The sequence below is a fragment of the Gasterosteus aculeatus genome, chromosome 1, assembly GCF_964276395.1.
Source record: "Gasterosteus aculeatus chromosome 1, fGasAcu3.hap1.1, whole genome shotgun sequence".
Classification (NCBI taxonomy): domain Eukaryota; kingdom Metazoa; phylum Chordata; class Actinopteri; order Perciformes; family Gasterosteidae; genus Gasterosteus; species Gasterosteus aculeatus.
In genome coordinates, this window is record NC_135688.1 from 14239510 (window position 1) to 14257042 (window position 17533).

The window sequence follows — 17533 nt, forward strand, 5'->3', positions numbered from 1 at the left end:
GACCACGCAGTAATGAACCTCGGGCTCTCGCGCTCCGCTGCTTTGTTTCCCTCAAAGTGAGAAACATTGGCTTTCTGCAACAATACGCACATGGTCTCACCGTCCTCACGGCGGGCAATTTGGGCGAAACAGATTGCTCTTACGTGGATGCAATTGTGTGCTGTATTGTCCACATCCTAAAACATCCTCTTCTTTTTTCCATTACTATCGTCCTACAGTTTATTGCTTAGCGTGAGGGCAAGCAGGATCAGCGGATCCCTGAAGGCAAAGTGGGATTGAAGGCATAATACCACTTTATCTCCTTAAAAGATACAGATTTTAATTATTCTATATTTTCTTGTTGTCAACCAATCACATGGAAGGACGAAACCAAGCGAAACCTAAGGGAAGCCAAGGTCAGACTATACAATATGAGCCTGATTGGATAGACGCTGGGAATGAAAATTATGTAAACGTGTGATACGTGGCTATATGGCTTAAATTGACTTTATTGTAATAGCCTTGTACTTTGAAATGATCGTAAGTGTTATTCTTTCTCTTCATGGAATTCACTTTGTTCTCTCTCTCTCTTTAAGAGGCTTTGGTGGATGGAAGTTCAGTAAAGAGTCCCTTAGATCAGGGACATTGGATTCAGCTTATATAGTTTATTGCGGGATATCCACAGCTATTCCACTAATGGCATTTCTGTAAAAAAAAATGGCCGCCAATGGACTATGAATTATTGCAGGTTTAGTGTTATTCATTAAAGTGTGATTACATATGTAAATAGAGGCCAGTGTCCTGGTAATGAAGGAAAGTGTCAGTGCATTAACAACTGCAATGAGGAGCTGTGCCACATCGGCCTTTAAATATATGTATGACTTGCAACTTTGCCATCTGTGTTCATTACCGTCAACATTACACAATAGTGCTTGTTCCAATCGCATTACCATACAGTGATAATGTAACATTAGCAAATAGAACGACAGCCGTGGGGTTCACTGAGATGAATTAAAAAACTCAAGTAAGTTTTAGCAGCCAATATTCCTCAAATATATTTTCATACAGACAAGAATATGAGACTCCGTGGCTACGGAGAGAAGTATAAATTATATTAACGAATGCGAACCAAACCAGCCTGCAAAGTGGTTGGCTTAAATGTGGAGTATAATAACTGGATTTGCAATAAATGGGCTAAAACTCCATCTTGACTGTGCCCATCCCATTTAGAGGACTGTCTGAACACCAGCGCACCCTTGGGTCCCTTTGTTGAAAAAAAGCTGCTTTATCTGATTTGTGTAGCTGTTGAGTTAATAAACAAACCTGCATCTCTGTCTTTGTGGTGCTTTTTTTCAGAAACCACCGGTGGTTTTGCTCTCTCACACCTTATCAGATCACGAAGGAGACTGGAGCATCCTTCCTCTGCTGCCCAAGTAAGTCTCCCCGAGCTGTCATTAACCAAAGATGTCAGGGTTACAAATGCAGACAAAATATTCAACACCCTCTGTCTTACTTCAGTTGACATTTTTGGAGGTTAATTTCTGGTTTTGAGGTCCGTTTGTTAGCCACATTGGAAGGCTACGAATTGCAGAGAAGCCATTACCGACACAATAACCTTGATAGATTGCCTCACATCATAATGAATGCCTTCGTAATGTGTCTATAACTGCAACAATAAGCCAGTGGTCCGAACAGCACGACTATGACATTAGTTCCAGGCGTCTATATGCTTTGGCCTTCTCAAAAAGCCGATATGGGTTCAATAATTGTTTTTGACGAGATGTGAAATAACATCCGAATCCGTTTTCTTCCTCCATCATGAAGATTTGGGACATAGATCACCAGAAGCACCCTGAATAATTACGGAGCTGCCCTCACTGAATGGAGTCTGTGTGCTTTTGAAGTTGTTTTGTCTTTCTGCCCTTGGGGGAGAACTGTGTGGCTGCCTTGATCTGATTGGGTCAGGAGCCTCAGTTAGATTCTTTAGAATGGTCTGAAATAACAGAAACGGCTTTGCCTAGATTTTGCTTGTGCGTGTCAGTGTTCCATTTATTATTGTTTAACTCTTCTTTTGCCGATACCTTTTTTTTAGCTTATCGTACTCCTTTGGGAAAAACTCCTCATGGTTTGTATTCCTTGAGGAGGAAACCCATGTGAAGCTGACTAAGCTGGTTGAAGTCCTTGCGAAATTCAACAAGAAAAATGTAAGTATACAATATTGTCTCTCTAAAGCCGTATCTCTCTGGCTGCCTTTTGCTGGCTCGTTCCAAATTGATCAGCGAGACCAGAGCACCTCACGCCGGGGCGAAGGCTTACTTGATCCCGGCTACAATTGAGAGACACAGAATCGGTTTGGCTCCAGCTGCAGCCTTTGAGCTGCACTCAGCTCTGCCAGCTCACATTTGAACCTGTCAGACTTGTCTCTCCGTTTCTTCTGTAGACCTAATCTAAGCTCCGTCTCTCAGCTCATGAAATGATTTTTCAGAGTCAGAGAATCTGACATTGGGAAGGTAATAAAGATTTTTTTTTTTTTGATGACGTCAAATAGGCTTCTGCGTCAATCATTTGTTGGTACATACAATTTAAAAAATAATCCAAATAACTGACACATTTGAATGTTTTTTGTTTTTTGTCGACAAGCCCAAACAACGCAAGTGTGATTTGGCTTTTGAATAAAACAAAATGATTTAAAGCTGACAGGAAAAAAGGTATCTTCATAAATTGCTCAGGTTCGCTTGCGGGAACAAACCTGCCCAACAATGAATGGAAACCTTTCTCAGTGTCCTCATGCACTCTTTAACATCCTGCATGGTGCATATCACTTCCAATTCACAGGTGGAATTAGATGGAGGGTTGCCGGGGTGACGCGTTATGGCGAGTGCTTAGCACGTGTTGGCAGTGTCCAGGGAGGGCCGGGAGCAGAGAAACACCAATGATTTGAAAAGGCAACGGGTGTCATTTTGGTCCTGTTGGTGACTGGGAGCATGAAAGTAACATGTGGAACTTTCCCATGTGTGGCTTTAATAACGTGGACCCAAATACAAAGAAGAAGAAGAGGAGGGCCGGGGCAATTAGAAAAAGAGTGAAACATGTTAGCGTGAGACCGGTTCACCTCTTTACTCTAACGCTAACGTCTCGTACTCCTCATTCATCAGGAGTGGTTTCTTGGGAAGCCCCTCCACGACGAGGAGTCCACCATCATTCATCACTACGCCTTCGCAGAGAATCCCTCTATCTTTAAATATCCAGACTTTGCTGCCGCTTGGGCCGTAAGCACGCCGCTTGTTGTGCGGTGAGTTGTGCGCTAAATTCTGTGTTGTGCCGCTAAAATGTATTCACTCCGTTTCAATCACGGCAGGAATATTCAACACATTACAATATATATGTGTATGCATTTTCTGTTTACACTAAAATTCTGTGATTTGTTATTCTAGGCTTGCAAACAAGGTGAAAAATGAGCCGCTTAAATCTGACTTCACCATCGACCTGAAACATGAGGTGAGGAAACAAGCTTTACGAGTCCCACTGTCAACCTCAGACCTGTTGTGTTTGGAAAGTGATGATCAAGCGGCCTGTTTCTCACACTCAAGCCAGCGGCCACCGACTATAATCTATTTGCACAAAAAGAGCGAGGCATGAAATTTTTCCAACCTTGAAGTGAAATCATATTATTTCGGAGAATTGTCATGGTGCAGCATTCAGGTTCTTATTTTTATCACTGAAATGCAGTCAGGGAGGCATCTATGGGGTTTTTGTTGCATAAACACAGCATCAGACTTATCAGGCTCAGTCTGGAAAATTTGGTTTGGTTAGAGATGGCATGAGTTCAGTCCAAGAGATTCAATTATATATGGCACTGTGTATTCGCTATATTTAAAAAACAAAGATGGCATGGGTAATTTTTTTAATGGAATTGAGGAATGTTAAATTCAATTTAATTGTTTTAGAATAACATTAAGTTATCATTTTGCAGATAATTGTGCGTTTACATACCACAATGCAAATCAGCCCTACGCAAATGCAACCTAATGCAAGTAGAGATAAAGATCACTGTATGCACAGTAGAGAGAGTACAGACAAATATTGCATGAACCCTCAATGTCAATCTAGTTCAGTGTGAGTAGATTACCTCCGGGCTACAAGTCAGAGAAACATCAGGGATTTCTAGTCTCTTCCAAACAGTTGCCAAAATTCAGACAGCCCTAATTTTACTGTCCTCATTACGCATGTTTTTACTGTAACATCTGGAAAAGTTTGACAAAATCCAAGATATGACTTTGCTCTACAGTAACACTCTCCATACCTAATTTTCTCCCTCTCTGGTATCCCCTCATGTGTTTTGTTAGGCATCTTAAATATTGTATTTGGTGAGAAAGAAAATGTTGTCGTACTTAATAGAAAAAAAGGAACCAAAAACACAACACTTATGCTGCAATTACTGCTTATAATCAAGCATTTTCTCAGGCATCATTGCATCTGGTCTTCAGATCAAATCTCCGTCCTGTGTTACAGGTCGCTTTGTACATCTGGGACAACGGGAACGGCCCTCCCCTCACCGCCGTCCCTGAGCTGTGCACTGAGCCGGAGGACTCCCACGAGACCCGCCACTGTGCCACCACTCTGAGGACCGAGCCGGCTCTGTGTGTGAGTACGGCATCTGCTCCGTGGGCAGATCCATTAGATCGTCCTCTATTCCCAGGAGATGGTCAGGCAACAGAGTTAAGTAGTATGAAGCAGAGAGGGCGCTTCGCTGGGAGATGCTGCCGGCTCCGTGTTGACGTTCGATATTCCGCCACGCTCACGGCCGCAAACGGAGCAGCACCCATAATTCACCACGCGCCGCGGCCTTGGACGCGATTGCCTCTGAACACCATTCAGCAGATCATTTGAGCAAAGACGGGAGTTTTTGCCATGCTTGCATGTTACATTTAGTCATAAATACCAACCATTCCCCAAGAAGTACACTCCCCCGTCTTTCAACAGAGTTACAAAATAATTTTTTTAATGTATCTTGGATATTTATGTACTATTCGACATTCAAATACTGACATTGTGCCATCTGATACTAACATTAGTAGTAGTTCTAACAGGGTTTTCTTGTGATGAATTTAGAGTTAAGCACACAAATATATTATTTTAATTGGGTTATTTAAATATTTGATAATCGGGTCAAAGTACCGACAACTGTACAAATGAACAAATTTAGTCTAATTGAATCAAATTGTCTGGCAATTTGCATTAATTGTAAAACCAAAGAAAATTGTGTTACAGCACAGTATGTTATTGCGGTATGCTTTGGCACATTGCACTCAATATATGTTGTCAGTATTATGTGTTCCCTAGCTGTGAGCCAATTAGAAGGGTCAGCCATCTGTTAGCCACCAGTTGTTGATCCCACAGGCGCCCTAAAACAATCAATAATGTTGAGAAGAAGCTGTGTGTGCAGTGATGGCTGCTTGCCTGTACAGTGCCAGGACTGCAGCACAAAGTATCCCAAAGTTGTCCCCCCTTCATTCATTGTTCTGCCAAGAATATGATCTTCTCATTTGTGATTCAAACCACATTCTGCATGCGCATATGCGGTTTAGAGCCTGATGCATATTTGTTGCAGTCTGAATTTTCCGATTTATATTGATTCTTTTTTTAACTACTTTTTTTTACATGGAAATCATTATTCTCATAAAACTGCCTTCATTTGACCAGCGAGGGGACAAAGGCTTGAGCAGCCAGTGGGAGAATCATCAAGGTCACAAGCTTGATAAGCATGCAGGGAGAGGTTTTTCCAACCACACCGAACAAGAGGCGATGTGTCGTAATCGACCAGTGCTGGAAACACTTGTAAGACAAATTGCCACGATGGGCCCAGCGCGGTACTAAAAAACAACAAACCAACAAAGAGTCAAGAGCCTCAAGAGGCAGATTCAAGGAGGCAAAGGACAACAATCAACAAAGTGGCATCGGCAGCAGAACGCGTGCTTTTTATATTTCATGCAATGAAGTTGAAGTGGTGCTGCTGCTTTCTGCATTTCAGCAAAGAGGCACACGTTTGTATTGGAGATGAGTCCTTCTATAAAAACGCTTGGTAAAAACAGACAAAAGAGCCTGCTAACACACTCACACCTTCCTGTACGTCTGACGCTCCTCAGGGTTCTGTAAGAACAACATTTGTAAATTCTCAAATGTGTTGCTCTAAAACTGCCGCAGGTGTAGTGGAGGAATAACATTTGCAAAGATTGTGAAAAGAAACTTTTGTTTTGGACCGCGTGTGGTAACAACGAGCTCAGAGATACACACAGAGACACACAACCTGTTTCAGTTTTATACTTTTCCATTTAATCTTTCCCAGTCTCATTTGTTGCTTGTCTTTTTATTCCCAAGGCTTTTACATTTTGGCAAACGGACACCCAATTTAGCATAAAGTCCTAGATTTTTAAAAACGTTCTGCAGTGTTATTAGCTGCTCCATGTCTGTAGTTTCAGAAGGAGAACAAAGACTATCTAGAGTGCCAGATGACCTCAGACCATTTACAGAAACATCCAATTCTAATTTCACTCTGAAGATAACAACTCCCACCGATCCCTCAGACATTTAATATCGCCTGAAAAACCATTTCAACCATTTGGCTCAGTTGCAAATAGAGTGAAATCGATTCCGGTTTTATTAATTTATGATTTATGTTCATGTAAGTATTTCTTTGATTTGTGACTCCTGTTTTCCTCAAAGGGGGAGCCTGTTAATAAAGAAGATGTGTTTGTGGCTGTGAAAACGTGTAGGAAGTTTCACAATAAAAGAGGTAAGTGCCACTCTTACGGAAACTGCCCAAGATTCACTATTGCATACGATTTGTTTTACTTGACATTTCTTTAGCTCATCATCATCACAAACTCTTCCATTACATTTTTCCACCATTATGTGATGATTTGGTAATTTAGAGGATTCAAAATAAATTGGAAGTGCTTATTTGCAGATGTTATAATCCGTTTATTTGGAATCTCTGCTTGACAATGTGTGAATCTGCTTCTCTTCTTTAACCTGATAAAAACACAGCCGGCTCAGTCAACAGATCAAAATGCTGATTAATTTCAGTGGGATCAAACAAATTGTACACTTCATTCAAAGAGTGTCACTCAAACGTAATTGCACTAATTACTTGAATTACTATTTCCTCTGACAAGCTGCCATTATCTGTTTCAAACGTCGACGCGGTCAAATTATTATTGGATTTATGTATTAAAGGTTAGCTTAGATCAAGAAGCAAAAGACATGAAAGAGCCTCGTATTTCCCTTACAATGTCGCTCAGTGTCTCTTCGTTATCTGTAGTGATTGAACACGGTATTATAAAAGCAATTTTATGGACATAAAAACGCATCTATCAAGAATTGTCTATTAAGGAATTTGAGTTGAAATAAAAAGGTCTGATGTGATTGCAGAGTTCTTTCATTTTTATGAATTTATTTAGGTCTGTTCCTCCACATCACACTTATATGTGGGGCAAAAAATACTAAATGAAATAATTAAAAACTTTAAATAGCAAACAGAACAAATCTCTTTTATATAAAAAGTTCTGTGCTTCTGTTTCATTACCGTTTTAATTGTATGTTGTCATGCATTTTGATTAGTATTGTATTGGTGTAGTCTGTAAGTTGTTTTGTTGTAAGACGTTTGTGCTGGCAACCCGTTTTAATGTGTGTTAGTTATCCGTGCCATCTATTAATTGTCTTCTATGGCAGGAAGTCAAACATCTGCCCTGCATGATGTGCACAGTATTTACACTATGTGGCGATATAAAATAGGATTATTTAGAGAAAGCGAAGGCCAGCCGACGCAGCGTTGGATGCCACTCTGACTCTCTTTTGTTGATTCATGAGAGTCGAACGCAGCCTGCAGCGGCTGCGGTGGATCTCTTGGTATTCCGTGTTTCTCGGCCCGCATAAGCATTCGCCTCAACGAGCCAGAAACCCGCCACGAAACCTCCAGATCTGATCAGTCAGGTCCAAATCAAATCTACTGGAATACTGTAGGGGGAAAGGAACTGCTGAGAGTGCTTTGTAAAGGATGTAGAGGTTTTGTGATTTTAACCATTAATAACGCTAATGGGGCATTAAGTGACAAGGATTCAAATGCATTTAAATGTGGATGACTGATCACTGTGTCTGTGTTACCCTGCTCTGTAAATGTTATCTTATCTGGAACGTTCAACAAGGGGGCTGAATTAACGATGCATAGAATATCTTTCATATTTTACTGTATTATTTTCTATTTTCCCTACTTTATCACATGTACAGCCCCAAATATGAAATAATAATGTGTACAGAAGATGTCTGTTTGTTGTGAAACCTGGTGAACACTATTGATTGTTCTCCCCTTGGCTTCAGTTCCAGTGATAAAGAAGACTTGGGAAAAGGATGCTTTCTTTTTAGAGTACTACAGTGACTACGCCGATGCTTCGATACCAACCATTAATTTAGGAGTCCCAAATACCGAAAGAGGTAAGTGGTCCTCTTGCAGGCAATTCATTATGGAGCTTCGATGAATACTCTACTCGATCCTGAGTCTCTGTAGCTTTTTTTTTTTACCGCCGCTATAAATAATGGACCGTTGCTATGGATGATTTTTTGATCTCGGTACACAGAGTTCTTTTTCTCAAGAGATGCCAATGAAATCATTTTAAAATCAAAAGCTACATGAAATGTCAAACCGAGGCTGAACTTTTATTTGACATCTTCCCAGTTATGTTGGGATTTCTTCGTTTGTGGTGCTAAGATCTTTTCAAACTATTAAATGACTTCTTCTATGTTTCTCAGAATAATTCTGAGTTGCTAAATGGCTCCGTGCCTTCAGTCTTTAGTGCAAGCAGCTTCTCTCTGACTGTGAGCTATAAACTGCACATTAACTCACCAGAAGCTGGGCCAACATCCCCCCTGCTGAATTGCACTTGACCGCAGCACTGTCAGCATTTAATGACACTTTTGTTTGGTTAGGAGCTGGTGATGAACTGTCCTCTATGGGGCATTTGTGGCTCAGCAGGTGCAGAAGGTCGTCCGCTAATCGGATGGCCGACGAGTCGGTCCGCGGCTCCTCCGGGTGTTGAAGCTCGAATGGCACCCGAAGGCTCAGGCTGGTCAGTTACCGGGTACCTTTGTATCAAAGGACACATATGAGAGCGCTGCACATGTTCTCGTTTAGCTTTACTTCAAAAAAGCCGTTGCCTTCAAATCCACAGAATCCACAAAGTGTTAATATCATATAATAGAATAGGATTTTTATGAAAAAGATTGAGAAACAATGCTAAATATCTACATTCTACATGACTAGAAACAACAGTATTTATCATACAGTATTTTAATTTACGCTGGTTCCAAAGTGAGTGGAAATCGAGAAAACAAAGCCCCGAGGTGGTTCTTCATGTACCTCCACGAGGTGTGGCTGAGAACCTGGAACAGAGATGGAAAAACACTCCCCAGCCGGGAGAGCCTGGTGAATCCATCAGCTACTCCCCAGGGAAATGCTAGATGCCAGAAACCCACACTGAATAATAAACAGACGCAAGTACGAGAAGCGCAGCCGCTCAAAGCAGTCCAGGGTGGCTCGTAGAGGCGGCGGTAGACCTCTGCGTCTCCCCTGGTGGTTTCTGCTTGAGGGCCATTTTCTGCCATTTTTACAGCACCTTTGCCTTCTCGTGTGGCACCTTAATGAGATGACGCATTGACCGGAGCCACTTTCAGCCCACTGGTGGGATGTTACTGTTCCAAAATGGTGTGGTTGAGTCTCCGGGCTCCCTTCACAGTGTCCGTCTGCAGGCCGCTCAGATATTTATCGGGGGCCGCCTCGTCGTGAGGGAGTGGCTGGTGCAAAGCAATCGCGGCGACCCGCGGACTAGTCCGCTGCAGAGACGAGCCTCGTTAAGAATAAAAGTCGACCCATTTTCTTCCAAAGCTACTCTGTTATCTGTCCAACGTGCTGTTGATATGCAACCCCCGTCCTGGAGGGCCGCTTCCTCTCCACCTTGTTGTTGTGGATCATGACAAGTCTCCGCTGCCTCCTTGTCGGAACTACAGATAGTTCTCAGATTGGAGGCGTACTACTGAATCCCCACTGCAAGCAATCCCATTATACGGTTGTTGGGGATCTTAAATGACAGATAAGAACCACATGTTGGTTGTGTGGCTCCTCATATCTGCTCATTTGCATAACCTGACACGTTACGTAGCGCAGAGCGCTGAGAGGCGATTGCGGGTTTTATGTCTTACACCAGAAAACGCCTCGGCTCCGCTCCTCTCAACCAAAGAAATGATGTTGCAGAGGTCCTTTCCTCTAGTTTTGCCTCCCTCTGCATGCCAGGAGTTTCACTTTTAAGATGGCAACAATTGAGGGAAGTTTGGCAGCAATCCGAAGTCCGTAATAAGGCGAGGGGATTTATGTCCAGTCTGGTAAGGAGCCAGAGACTGAAGCTACTTTTGGTTTGGTAACTACGCTAACTGTTAATCAAACAATTAGTGCTATTTCCCTCCTGGAATACTAACAGGATGACAGACAGGGGTTTGACTGGTCTATAGAAAAGGGGGAGGATTTTAAAAGGACAGAATTTTGATTAAAAAACGCCATGTCGACGGAAAATCATATTTGTATTACACCATATCTGTGAAAACATATCTGCAATAGAATAGCCATTAACTCACCAGATAACTATGCACTAAAATGATAAATGGCTGAGGTCTAAACAAAGACAAATAAGCAATTTATGTGTTATATTATCACTAATCAGTTATCAGAGTAGAATTGAGTTTTTTCCAGGACCAGGGTTACTGACTTAGTTATTGACTTGGTTTCCTCCATTAAAAAGCCAGGAACCATGGTAAAAAAGTCTCTGGAAGGGAGTCACAAATAGATATGTGGTCTGATAAAAACAAGATTCAAAATTTCAAATTTTGAAAGTGGCAGAATAAACTCAACAGTCTGAGGTTGCAAAGGTTTTATATAGTCAGGACCGAGCAAGTGAGGGTGACGCAAGACCTTGAAATGTGAATACGGCGTAGGAAGTTTAATACTCAGCTTTTCACAGTCAAGTGTGTTATTCTTACCTACAGTGGGAGGAGACCTGGTGATGGAGGACACCTGTGAGGAGCTTTGTACTTAAATAAACGTGGGCTTTTCTCTGCCGACATTGTAATGAACGATGCTGCATCGTTCCATGTGCCTGCACGTCGCTCACTAACCTCCATCTTCAAATACAGATACCATGCTTGTCTGAAAATCTCCCCCTAAAAGTACATTTTGGGGATTTTATTCCTGTCAGCAGTTCAAGGTGTCCTTACTTATTCTATATTCAGACGCTCGGGGGGGGAAATCACAGTGGGTGCCTTATAAATAAAATAGTATGGTGTCAGTATGCCTCGTGATGCTTGTCACCATGTCTCAGCCCTGATGGTGTGCAGATATTGGGATGACAGTATCTGTTCGGGCTCCTTGCATTTGTTGTGTGCTACCACATCACTGTTTGTTTTTGGAGAGTTGGCAGAACATTTTGTTCCATCCGGCAGCCATGTCAAACATGCCAGAGTAGAAGTTTGATGACAACCAAACATACCTTATTATACCTTTTGGATGCAAGGAGGTAGTCAACGGCTTCCTCTCGCCTCGCAAAGGTGGAGAGGACACATGTTTGCATTGGGAGATTTTCCTTCATGGTGCGCAATACAGATGTTTAATGTTTGACACGCGTTACATCGCTGCGGTGTGGCATGCGACTGTCAAGTTAATGCTGGAATAGAAGCAACAGTTTAAAATGTACTGCATCCTTTGTTAAGTTTGGGCTCAGTAATCCCGCTCATTTGCATCACATCCTCAACGGCCTCTTTTAAAAGAATGAAAGTGTAATTAAAAAATTTAATTATTTAAAACATTATGATCATCCGCATCTAATGGTTCTGTTTCTCATCAGGCATCTAGTCTGTTATAATGTCTTCTCCAAAGTATAATGTTGCTGTTTTCTTAGTTGCGAAGTGCGACAGTCTCTTGACTCTCGAATCGTTTTGCATTAGTCTAATTCACAAGCGGTATTTGTAATAATATCTGCTCTTGTGTGTGTTATTTTTCTTACCGCGACAGCGTCAATTCTCTTTGTAAAGCCGAACACAGCACATGGTCAATATGTGATTAGGTCAGCGTATTGACGGCATTTGTCCACTTTTGCAGGCCACTGTGGGAAAACCTTTGCAATCCTCCAACGGTTTGTAAGCGGAGCCGTCCCAGAGACCAAGTGGCTCCTTGTCGTGGATGATGACACGCTTATCAGGTATATTTTCTCTTACCTGGAATTGCTTTTTCAACGTTTCTTCACCTTTTTTTTTTCTTTTTCTTTTTTTTACCGGGACATTCATTTTTCTCAAAGTTTGAGTGACATTTTCTTACACCTTTTGTAACAGATTCTGTTTCACAGTCATGAAAAGGTTTTGCACAGAAAAAGAGAGAAACGAGTCATTTTGGGAAATTTAAAGTTCTGGAGATACTACCACCCTGTCACAAAAAACTCGTTGCATAATTCAGTAAGTCAGGTTGGCTACACTTTTTTTAATCTGTCAGGTCGTCCCCTCACGAGGAAGCCTGCGGCTGTGTAATAGGGCCGGAGGGAGGGCAGTTCTTTCACCTTCTAAATGGACAGTTTCACACGTGTGTGTGTGTGTGTGTGTGTATAATGATTACGGCATGGGATAAGTTTTATCTGTGCTTCCTCCAGTCTCTCCCGACTTCAAGGCTTGCTGAGCTGTTACGACCCCTCTGAACCAGTGTGTCTAGGGGAGCGGTACGGCTACGGACTGAGCCAAGGCGGCTACAGCTACATCACGGGAGGTGGAGGGTGAGTTTCTCCGCTCAGATGCTCGGGGGAGTAATGATAAAAGACACAACGTCAGTGTGAGAGAATATAAATTATGTAATGGAAAACCTGTAATCTGTAATTCACCGATAAACCGTTTCAATTCAGTTAAAGTGTGTTGCTCCCTCAGGGGAAACGTTGGTTTGCTGGCTGCATTAAAGAAAAAATACTCAATAAAATATGTAATAAATCCCCGCAAAATACCGAAAAACGGTCGAAAAGACCCGACAGGGAGTCAATGCTTAATTCTCACACTACATTATACAAACGTTCGATGACTGCACTACATACAGGGCAACAGCAAATCCTAAACACCCATATCTTCTCATTGAATTCAAAGAAAAAGTGGGCAATGAGTGAGCCGTGTGAGAAACCCTATTTACAGAGGCTGCGACACTCTACAGCATCGCGACTGACAGTTTTCTCAAAAGTGACATCTTCTAATAACTGTTTTGAGTGGCGGTGAGTGATTTTCTTTTGGCAGCCCAAGATTTGTTTTCGTCTTTTTTTCATGTGGAATTGCGTCTCTTTTCAAAGAGATGTCACGCCATTGTTGCGCGGAGCCGATTCAAAGAAAGAAAACTCGACTCCCTCTCGTCTTGAGCTGCAGTTTCACCCACTGAACACAATGAGCACGCTGAAGGATATGCTTAATATTTTGCTGCTCTGTTCACCGGCCATTTACAGCGCTGCTAAATCAGCAGACGCACGTATCCACTTTGTCATCGGCGGTGTCGATCTCTGTGCCGCTGCAGGATGGTGTTCAGCAGGGAGGCTGTGGTGCGACTGCTCGACAGCGGATGCAAGTGCTACAGCAACGACGCGCCGGATGACATGGTGCTGGGAATGTGCCTCAATGCCCTCGAACTCCCCGTCACACACAGCCCCCTCTTCCACCAGGTGGTCTTCCCGCTCTTACGATACGTCCTTTGTTTCTCTACGTGCTTTATCTGTGTGTATTTGTACCTCTGGGGTTGTGAATGCTTGGGCAATATGGTAATCATCTTCTGTTCATAGCCTGTTTGGTGTCAAAGGACGTTTTGCAGAAGATTTGTGATGTTTTAAGAAAAAAAGATAAATAAACCCCAGAGAAAGTCAGGTTTCATCACATCCTGAGACATTCACACCTCTATGGTATTGAGGCTCAACAACAAAACCGGCGGGTATTCGGAAGCCCTCACGGATGTTTTCAGCTTCTCCAGCTGATTCGATCTCCGATCATGCAGCGTTGGAGTCATGTCTCAGACGGGTTTACAGTGCTTGTAATTTGAACTTGGAGATATCGGCAATATCTGACAGGCAGCGTATCTTCCATCTCGCAAAACAGAATAGAGAATGACGGCAAAGCTTCCCATTCAGCTGACACAATGTAACTGCAGGACTGTGTCACACTCAAGTCACACGGGGGGCACGGTAAAGATGGAGAAGATTCCCAGGGGTATAACTTTGCACATTATTGGACGACTCGAGGCGGTTTCAGGGTAGGTTTTGTGAAGGTTAAAAACACTCTGCGGTGATATCATAGCACTTATATCAATTCCATTTTTTTGTTTAATTACTTTAAATGATGGATCCGAGTGGGCATAAATATGTTAACCTCTTCAAGAAATACTGGTGTGTTGGATCTGAGCTTTTAGAACGATCACAGCAGACGTTTTAACTTCATCATTGCAGGAAAAGCACATGATTTTATTATTAACCACTCTGGTGCTTTTCCTTCTATAACCGGTCAGACTGAGTTACACAGTCTGGCCTTAGAAGCAGAGATGAGAGAAATCACTGCGAGTGTGCAGGACCTGTAATACGGTACCAGATGGATTAATATGTTGACAAATCAATAACGTCAATGTGAAAGAGAACCTTTCAAAATGTCGTAGTGGTGTAAATCCAGGTGTAATTCATCAAATGGATTAATCCCCTTTACTTGGTGTGTCACAGGCATTCCAGTGAACCAAAGGGCAAAACTAATGTCATTTGTTACACCTGTGTTTACCCTTCAATGACGGCAAAATGGCTGCCGGATAAAAGGGCTTTCTGTTGCAACCCTTTGATACGGTTCTTTGTTTTCGGTTGAATTCTGTCTCGCAACACACAATAGTTTCAGTCGCTCCATTTTCATCATAAACTTCTACATCCACGGCGTCACTGTCGCTCTCTGCAGCACTTGTACGCCGTCTCTTGTGGGCGGCTTCCAAGTAATAAATGGCTGTACTTAATCTTACCTTTCAGGCACGCCCGGAGGACTATGCCAGAGACTTCTTAGCACATCAGGTGCCCATCTCCTTCCATAAACACTGGAACATCGACCCCGTCGCTGTTTACAACAAATGGCTTAAAGGGGACTTGCAGGCGAAAGCTTCGGATGGACTTAAGACGGACGCTAAGACAGAGTTATAATCGGCACACTCATACAGCGCGCCCGTATGAGTGTGCATGTATGAAGAGTCTGTGTGTGTGTGTGTGTGTGTGTGTGTGTGTGTGTGTGTGTGTGTGTGTGTGTGTGTGTGTGTGTGTATTCTAGAGTCATGGAACTGAAACCATTTCCTTCACAGATATCAATGTTTTTGTATTGTTGGTGTTGAAGTGTTTTAAAGGGAGACCGTGACTTAATCGGTAAGTGTCTTCATGGAATGAGATGCATGTTGGTTGGATGTTGGATGTAAATATAATAAGTGTATATTTATATCATATGATTAATTTGAATCTTACAAAGGAGAATTTTCTTCTCTGGGAGATAAAAAATTGTCTAATGCTGTACAGGGGCTCTATTTTGCCATAAAGATATAGAACTGAGACTGAATTGTTTTGTTATGCTTTTCTATTTGTTTGGAGGCTTATTACAGGATTTAGTTTAAATGTATAAATTAAAAGGTTCATTGGAGCCACAACTGAGATAGTGAAAGATGAACTGTTTTAGAGCAGCTTAAAGGCATTAAAGCTTTCTGAAGGAGGCTGAAGGTTTGTGATTATTCCCAACATGTCGCCTTCAAGTGCTGCTACCTTCGACACTCAAACACCCTCATTACATTTTTGGCCTTAGACCATCTGTTTCTCGTGGCTCTTTGACAGTTATAGGAACTAAAAAGGACCATAATTTCCAAGACATAATTGCTTGCTAAACTTAAATTATTTTTTTTGTTTTTCACTTCTTCTTTTTCCAAATGTCTCAAATAATCATTTGGCAGAACCAAAGAGTTGCTAAACATTTATAAAGGTCTTTGAAAGACTTAAGAATTGAAACCTGTTTGCTGGCTGTTTGCCTTGTTGAAAAAATGCGCGGTTATTAAGCTTCAAAAAACGAAACAAATGAATTTGGCTGCTTTCTAATGTTGGCAAAAGCTTTAGAAAACCTGAGGAGCAGAATCACAAACATGATAGTGGGTCATTTTACAGTTGGTCCATGTTCTCAGGCTTAATTAAACTTATGAACATGTGTAATGTTATTGTTGAAAAACGCATTACTGTCAGTTTCTCTGCAGCATCAACGCCGTGATACAGAAGATGTGTCTCTACTTGTTGCCCCTCAGTATTGTGATGCTAAATTCACACTTATAGCACAGTAGACCGGTGCAAGTTCATGGAAAATCGATTAGGTTTTGTGTGTTTGAAGCTTTGCAATAAGTCAATTAGACATCTCCTCGCACCCAGGAATTGTGACTGGTTTGCAGGAAACCAGTTTAAAGGGGTGGGACTCGCCCACAGTGAAGTGGAGTGATGAGTGGTGCTGCGATAGCACTTTGCACCGAGGGAAATCCTCTGTGTGATTTTCGCTAGGTTCGGATAACATTTCCAGCATGTCAGCAACAACATCCTGGTCACTGGAATTTTAGGCCTTAATCCTTGTCCAAAACAAGAAACAGAAACTGTAAGATGAGAGAAGTGCTGTATTTCCTCCCAGAGACATGTGTATTTACTTTTCAGCTGGGAGGCAAAGTTTTTTTTAGGAATACTGAGGCTTTGCACTCCATCCCACACATTAAATATACATTGGATTTTTACCAGCTTGATTATATTCCCCTACCTAAAAGTATACTTGCTGTTGTTGCACGGCCTCTCCATACTGCCATGGGAAATACTATACCTTTTTCTTTTGTTGGCCTAATTATATATTCTTACAGAAGAGAAAACGTAGTTCTTCACAGAAGCAAAGACACAACTTTGGTGTCCTGGGGAGTAAAGAGCAGCACAGTCTACTGATGCATTAAAACACCAGCTATGCAGCTAGGAATGTGGCTTTGATGATCATTTTAGTTACTGCAGGGATTTTAATGTGCTTAAAGAAACACCATAGTTGATTGCATTACCTAATTAATCTGTGCTACAATATTGCTCTGAACTGTCTCTTGTAAACATGTTTTTTTCTCTTCCTCGTCTCATCCAACTAAACTTGTTTCATCCGGAGGCAAAATCCTGTATGGATCTTTGAGGATTAATTTAAAAATATTTTTTTTCCCGGTGTAGATTCACTCGCAGGGCCAAAAGGCCTCCTCACGTCCCTCTAGGTGTCATGCAGACACTTTGTTCTTGTTTTGTCCAGGTCTTAAGATTCGGCATCTGAGATTCCTTCTGCCAAATCAATAGTCCTTGTTAAAACTGGATTGTATGTTTAGTTATTTTTGGAGAAACAACCTTTAATCATTTCTGATTTGATCTTATTTTATCATTTATTGCTCCCTTTG

At 41.9% G+C, this 17533-nt stretch overlaps 1 protein-coding gene across 2 annotated transcripts in view; it reads left to right on the forward strand.

The window, feature by feature from the left end:
• The window catches only part of b3glcta (beta 3-glucosyltransferase a), a 44086-nt gene extending 28281 nt beyond the window's left edge, over nucleotides 1–15805 (forward strand). For both annotated transcript variants that reach the window (XM_040181861.2, XM_040181852.2), the window contains 11 exons: nucleotides 1336–1412; nucleotides 2072–2183; nucleotides 3135–3271; nucleotides 3414–3477; nucleotides 4492–4623; nucleotides 6703–6772; nucleotides 8356–8469; nucleotides 12176–12275; nucleotides 12717–12836; nucleotides 13610–13754; nucleotides 15084–15805. In XM_040181861.2, coding sequence (XP_040037795.1) covers nucleotides 1336–1412; nucleotides 2072–2183; nucleotides 3135–3271; nucleotides 3414–3477; nucleotides 4492–4623; nucleotides 6703–6772; nucleotides 8356–8469; nucleotides 12176–12275; nucleotides 12717–12836; nucleotides 13610–13754; nucleotides 15084–15251 — 1239 coding nt within the window. In that variant the 3' untranslated portion in view covers nucleotides 15252–15805. The remainder of the gene's footprint in view (nucleotides 1–1335; nucleotides 1413–2071; nucleotides 2184–3134; nucleotides 3272–3413; nucleotides 3478–4491; nucleotides 4624–6702; nucleotides 6773–8355; nucleotides 8470–12175; nucleotides 12276–12716; nucleotides 12837–13609; nucleotides 13755–15083) is intronic.
• The last annotated feature ends 1728 nt before the right edge of the window (nucleotides 15806–17533 follow it).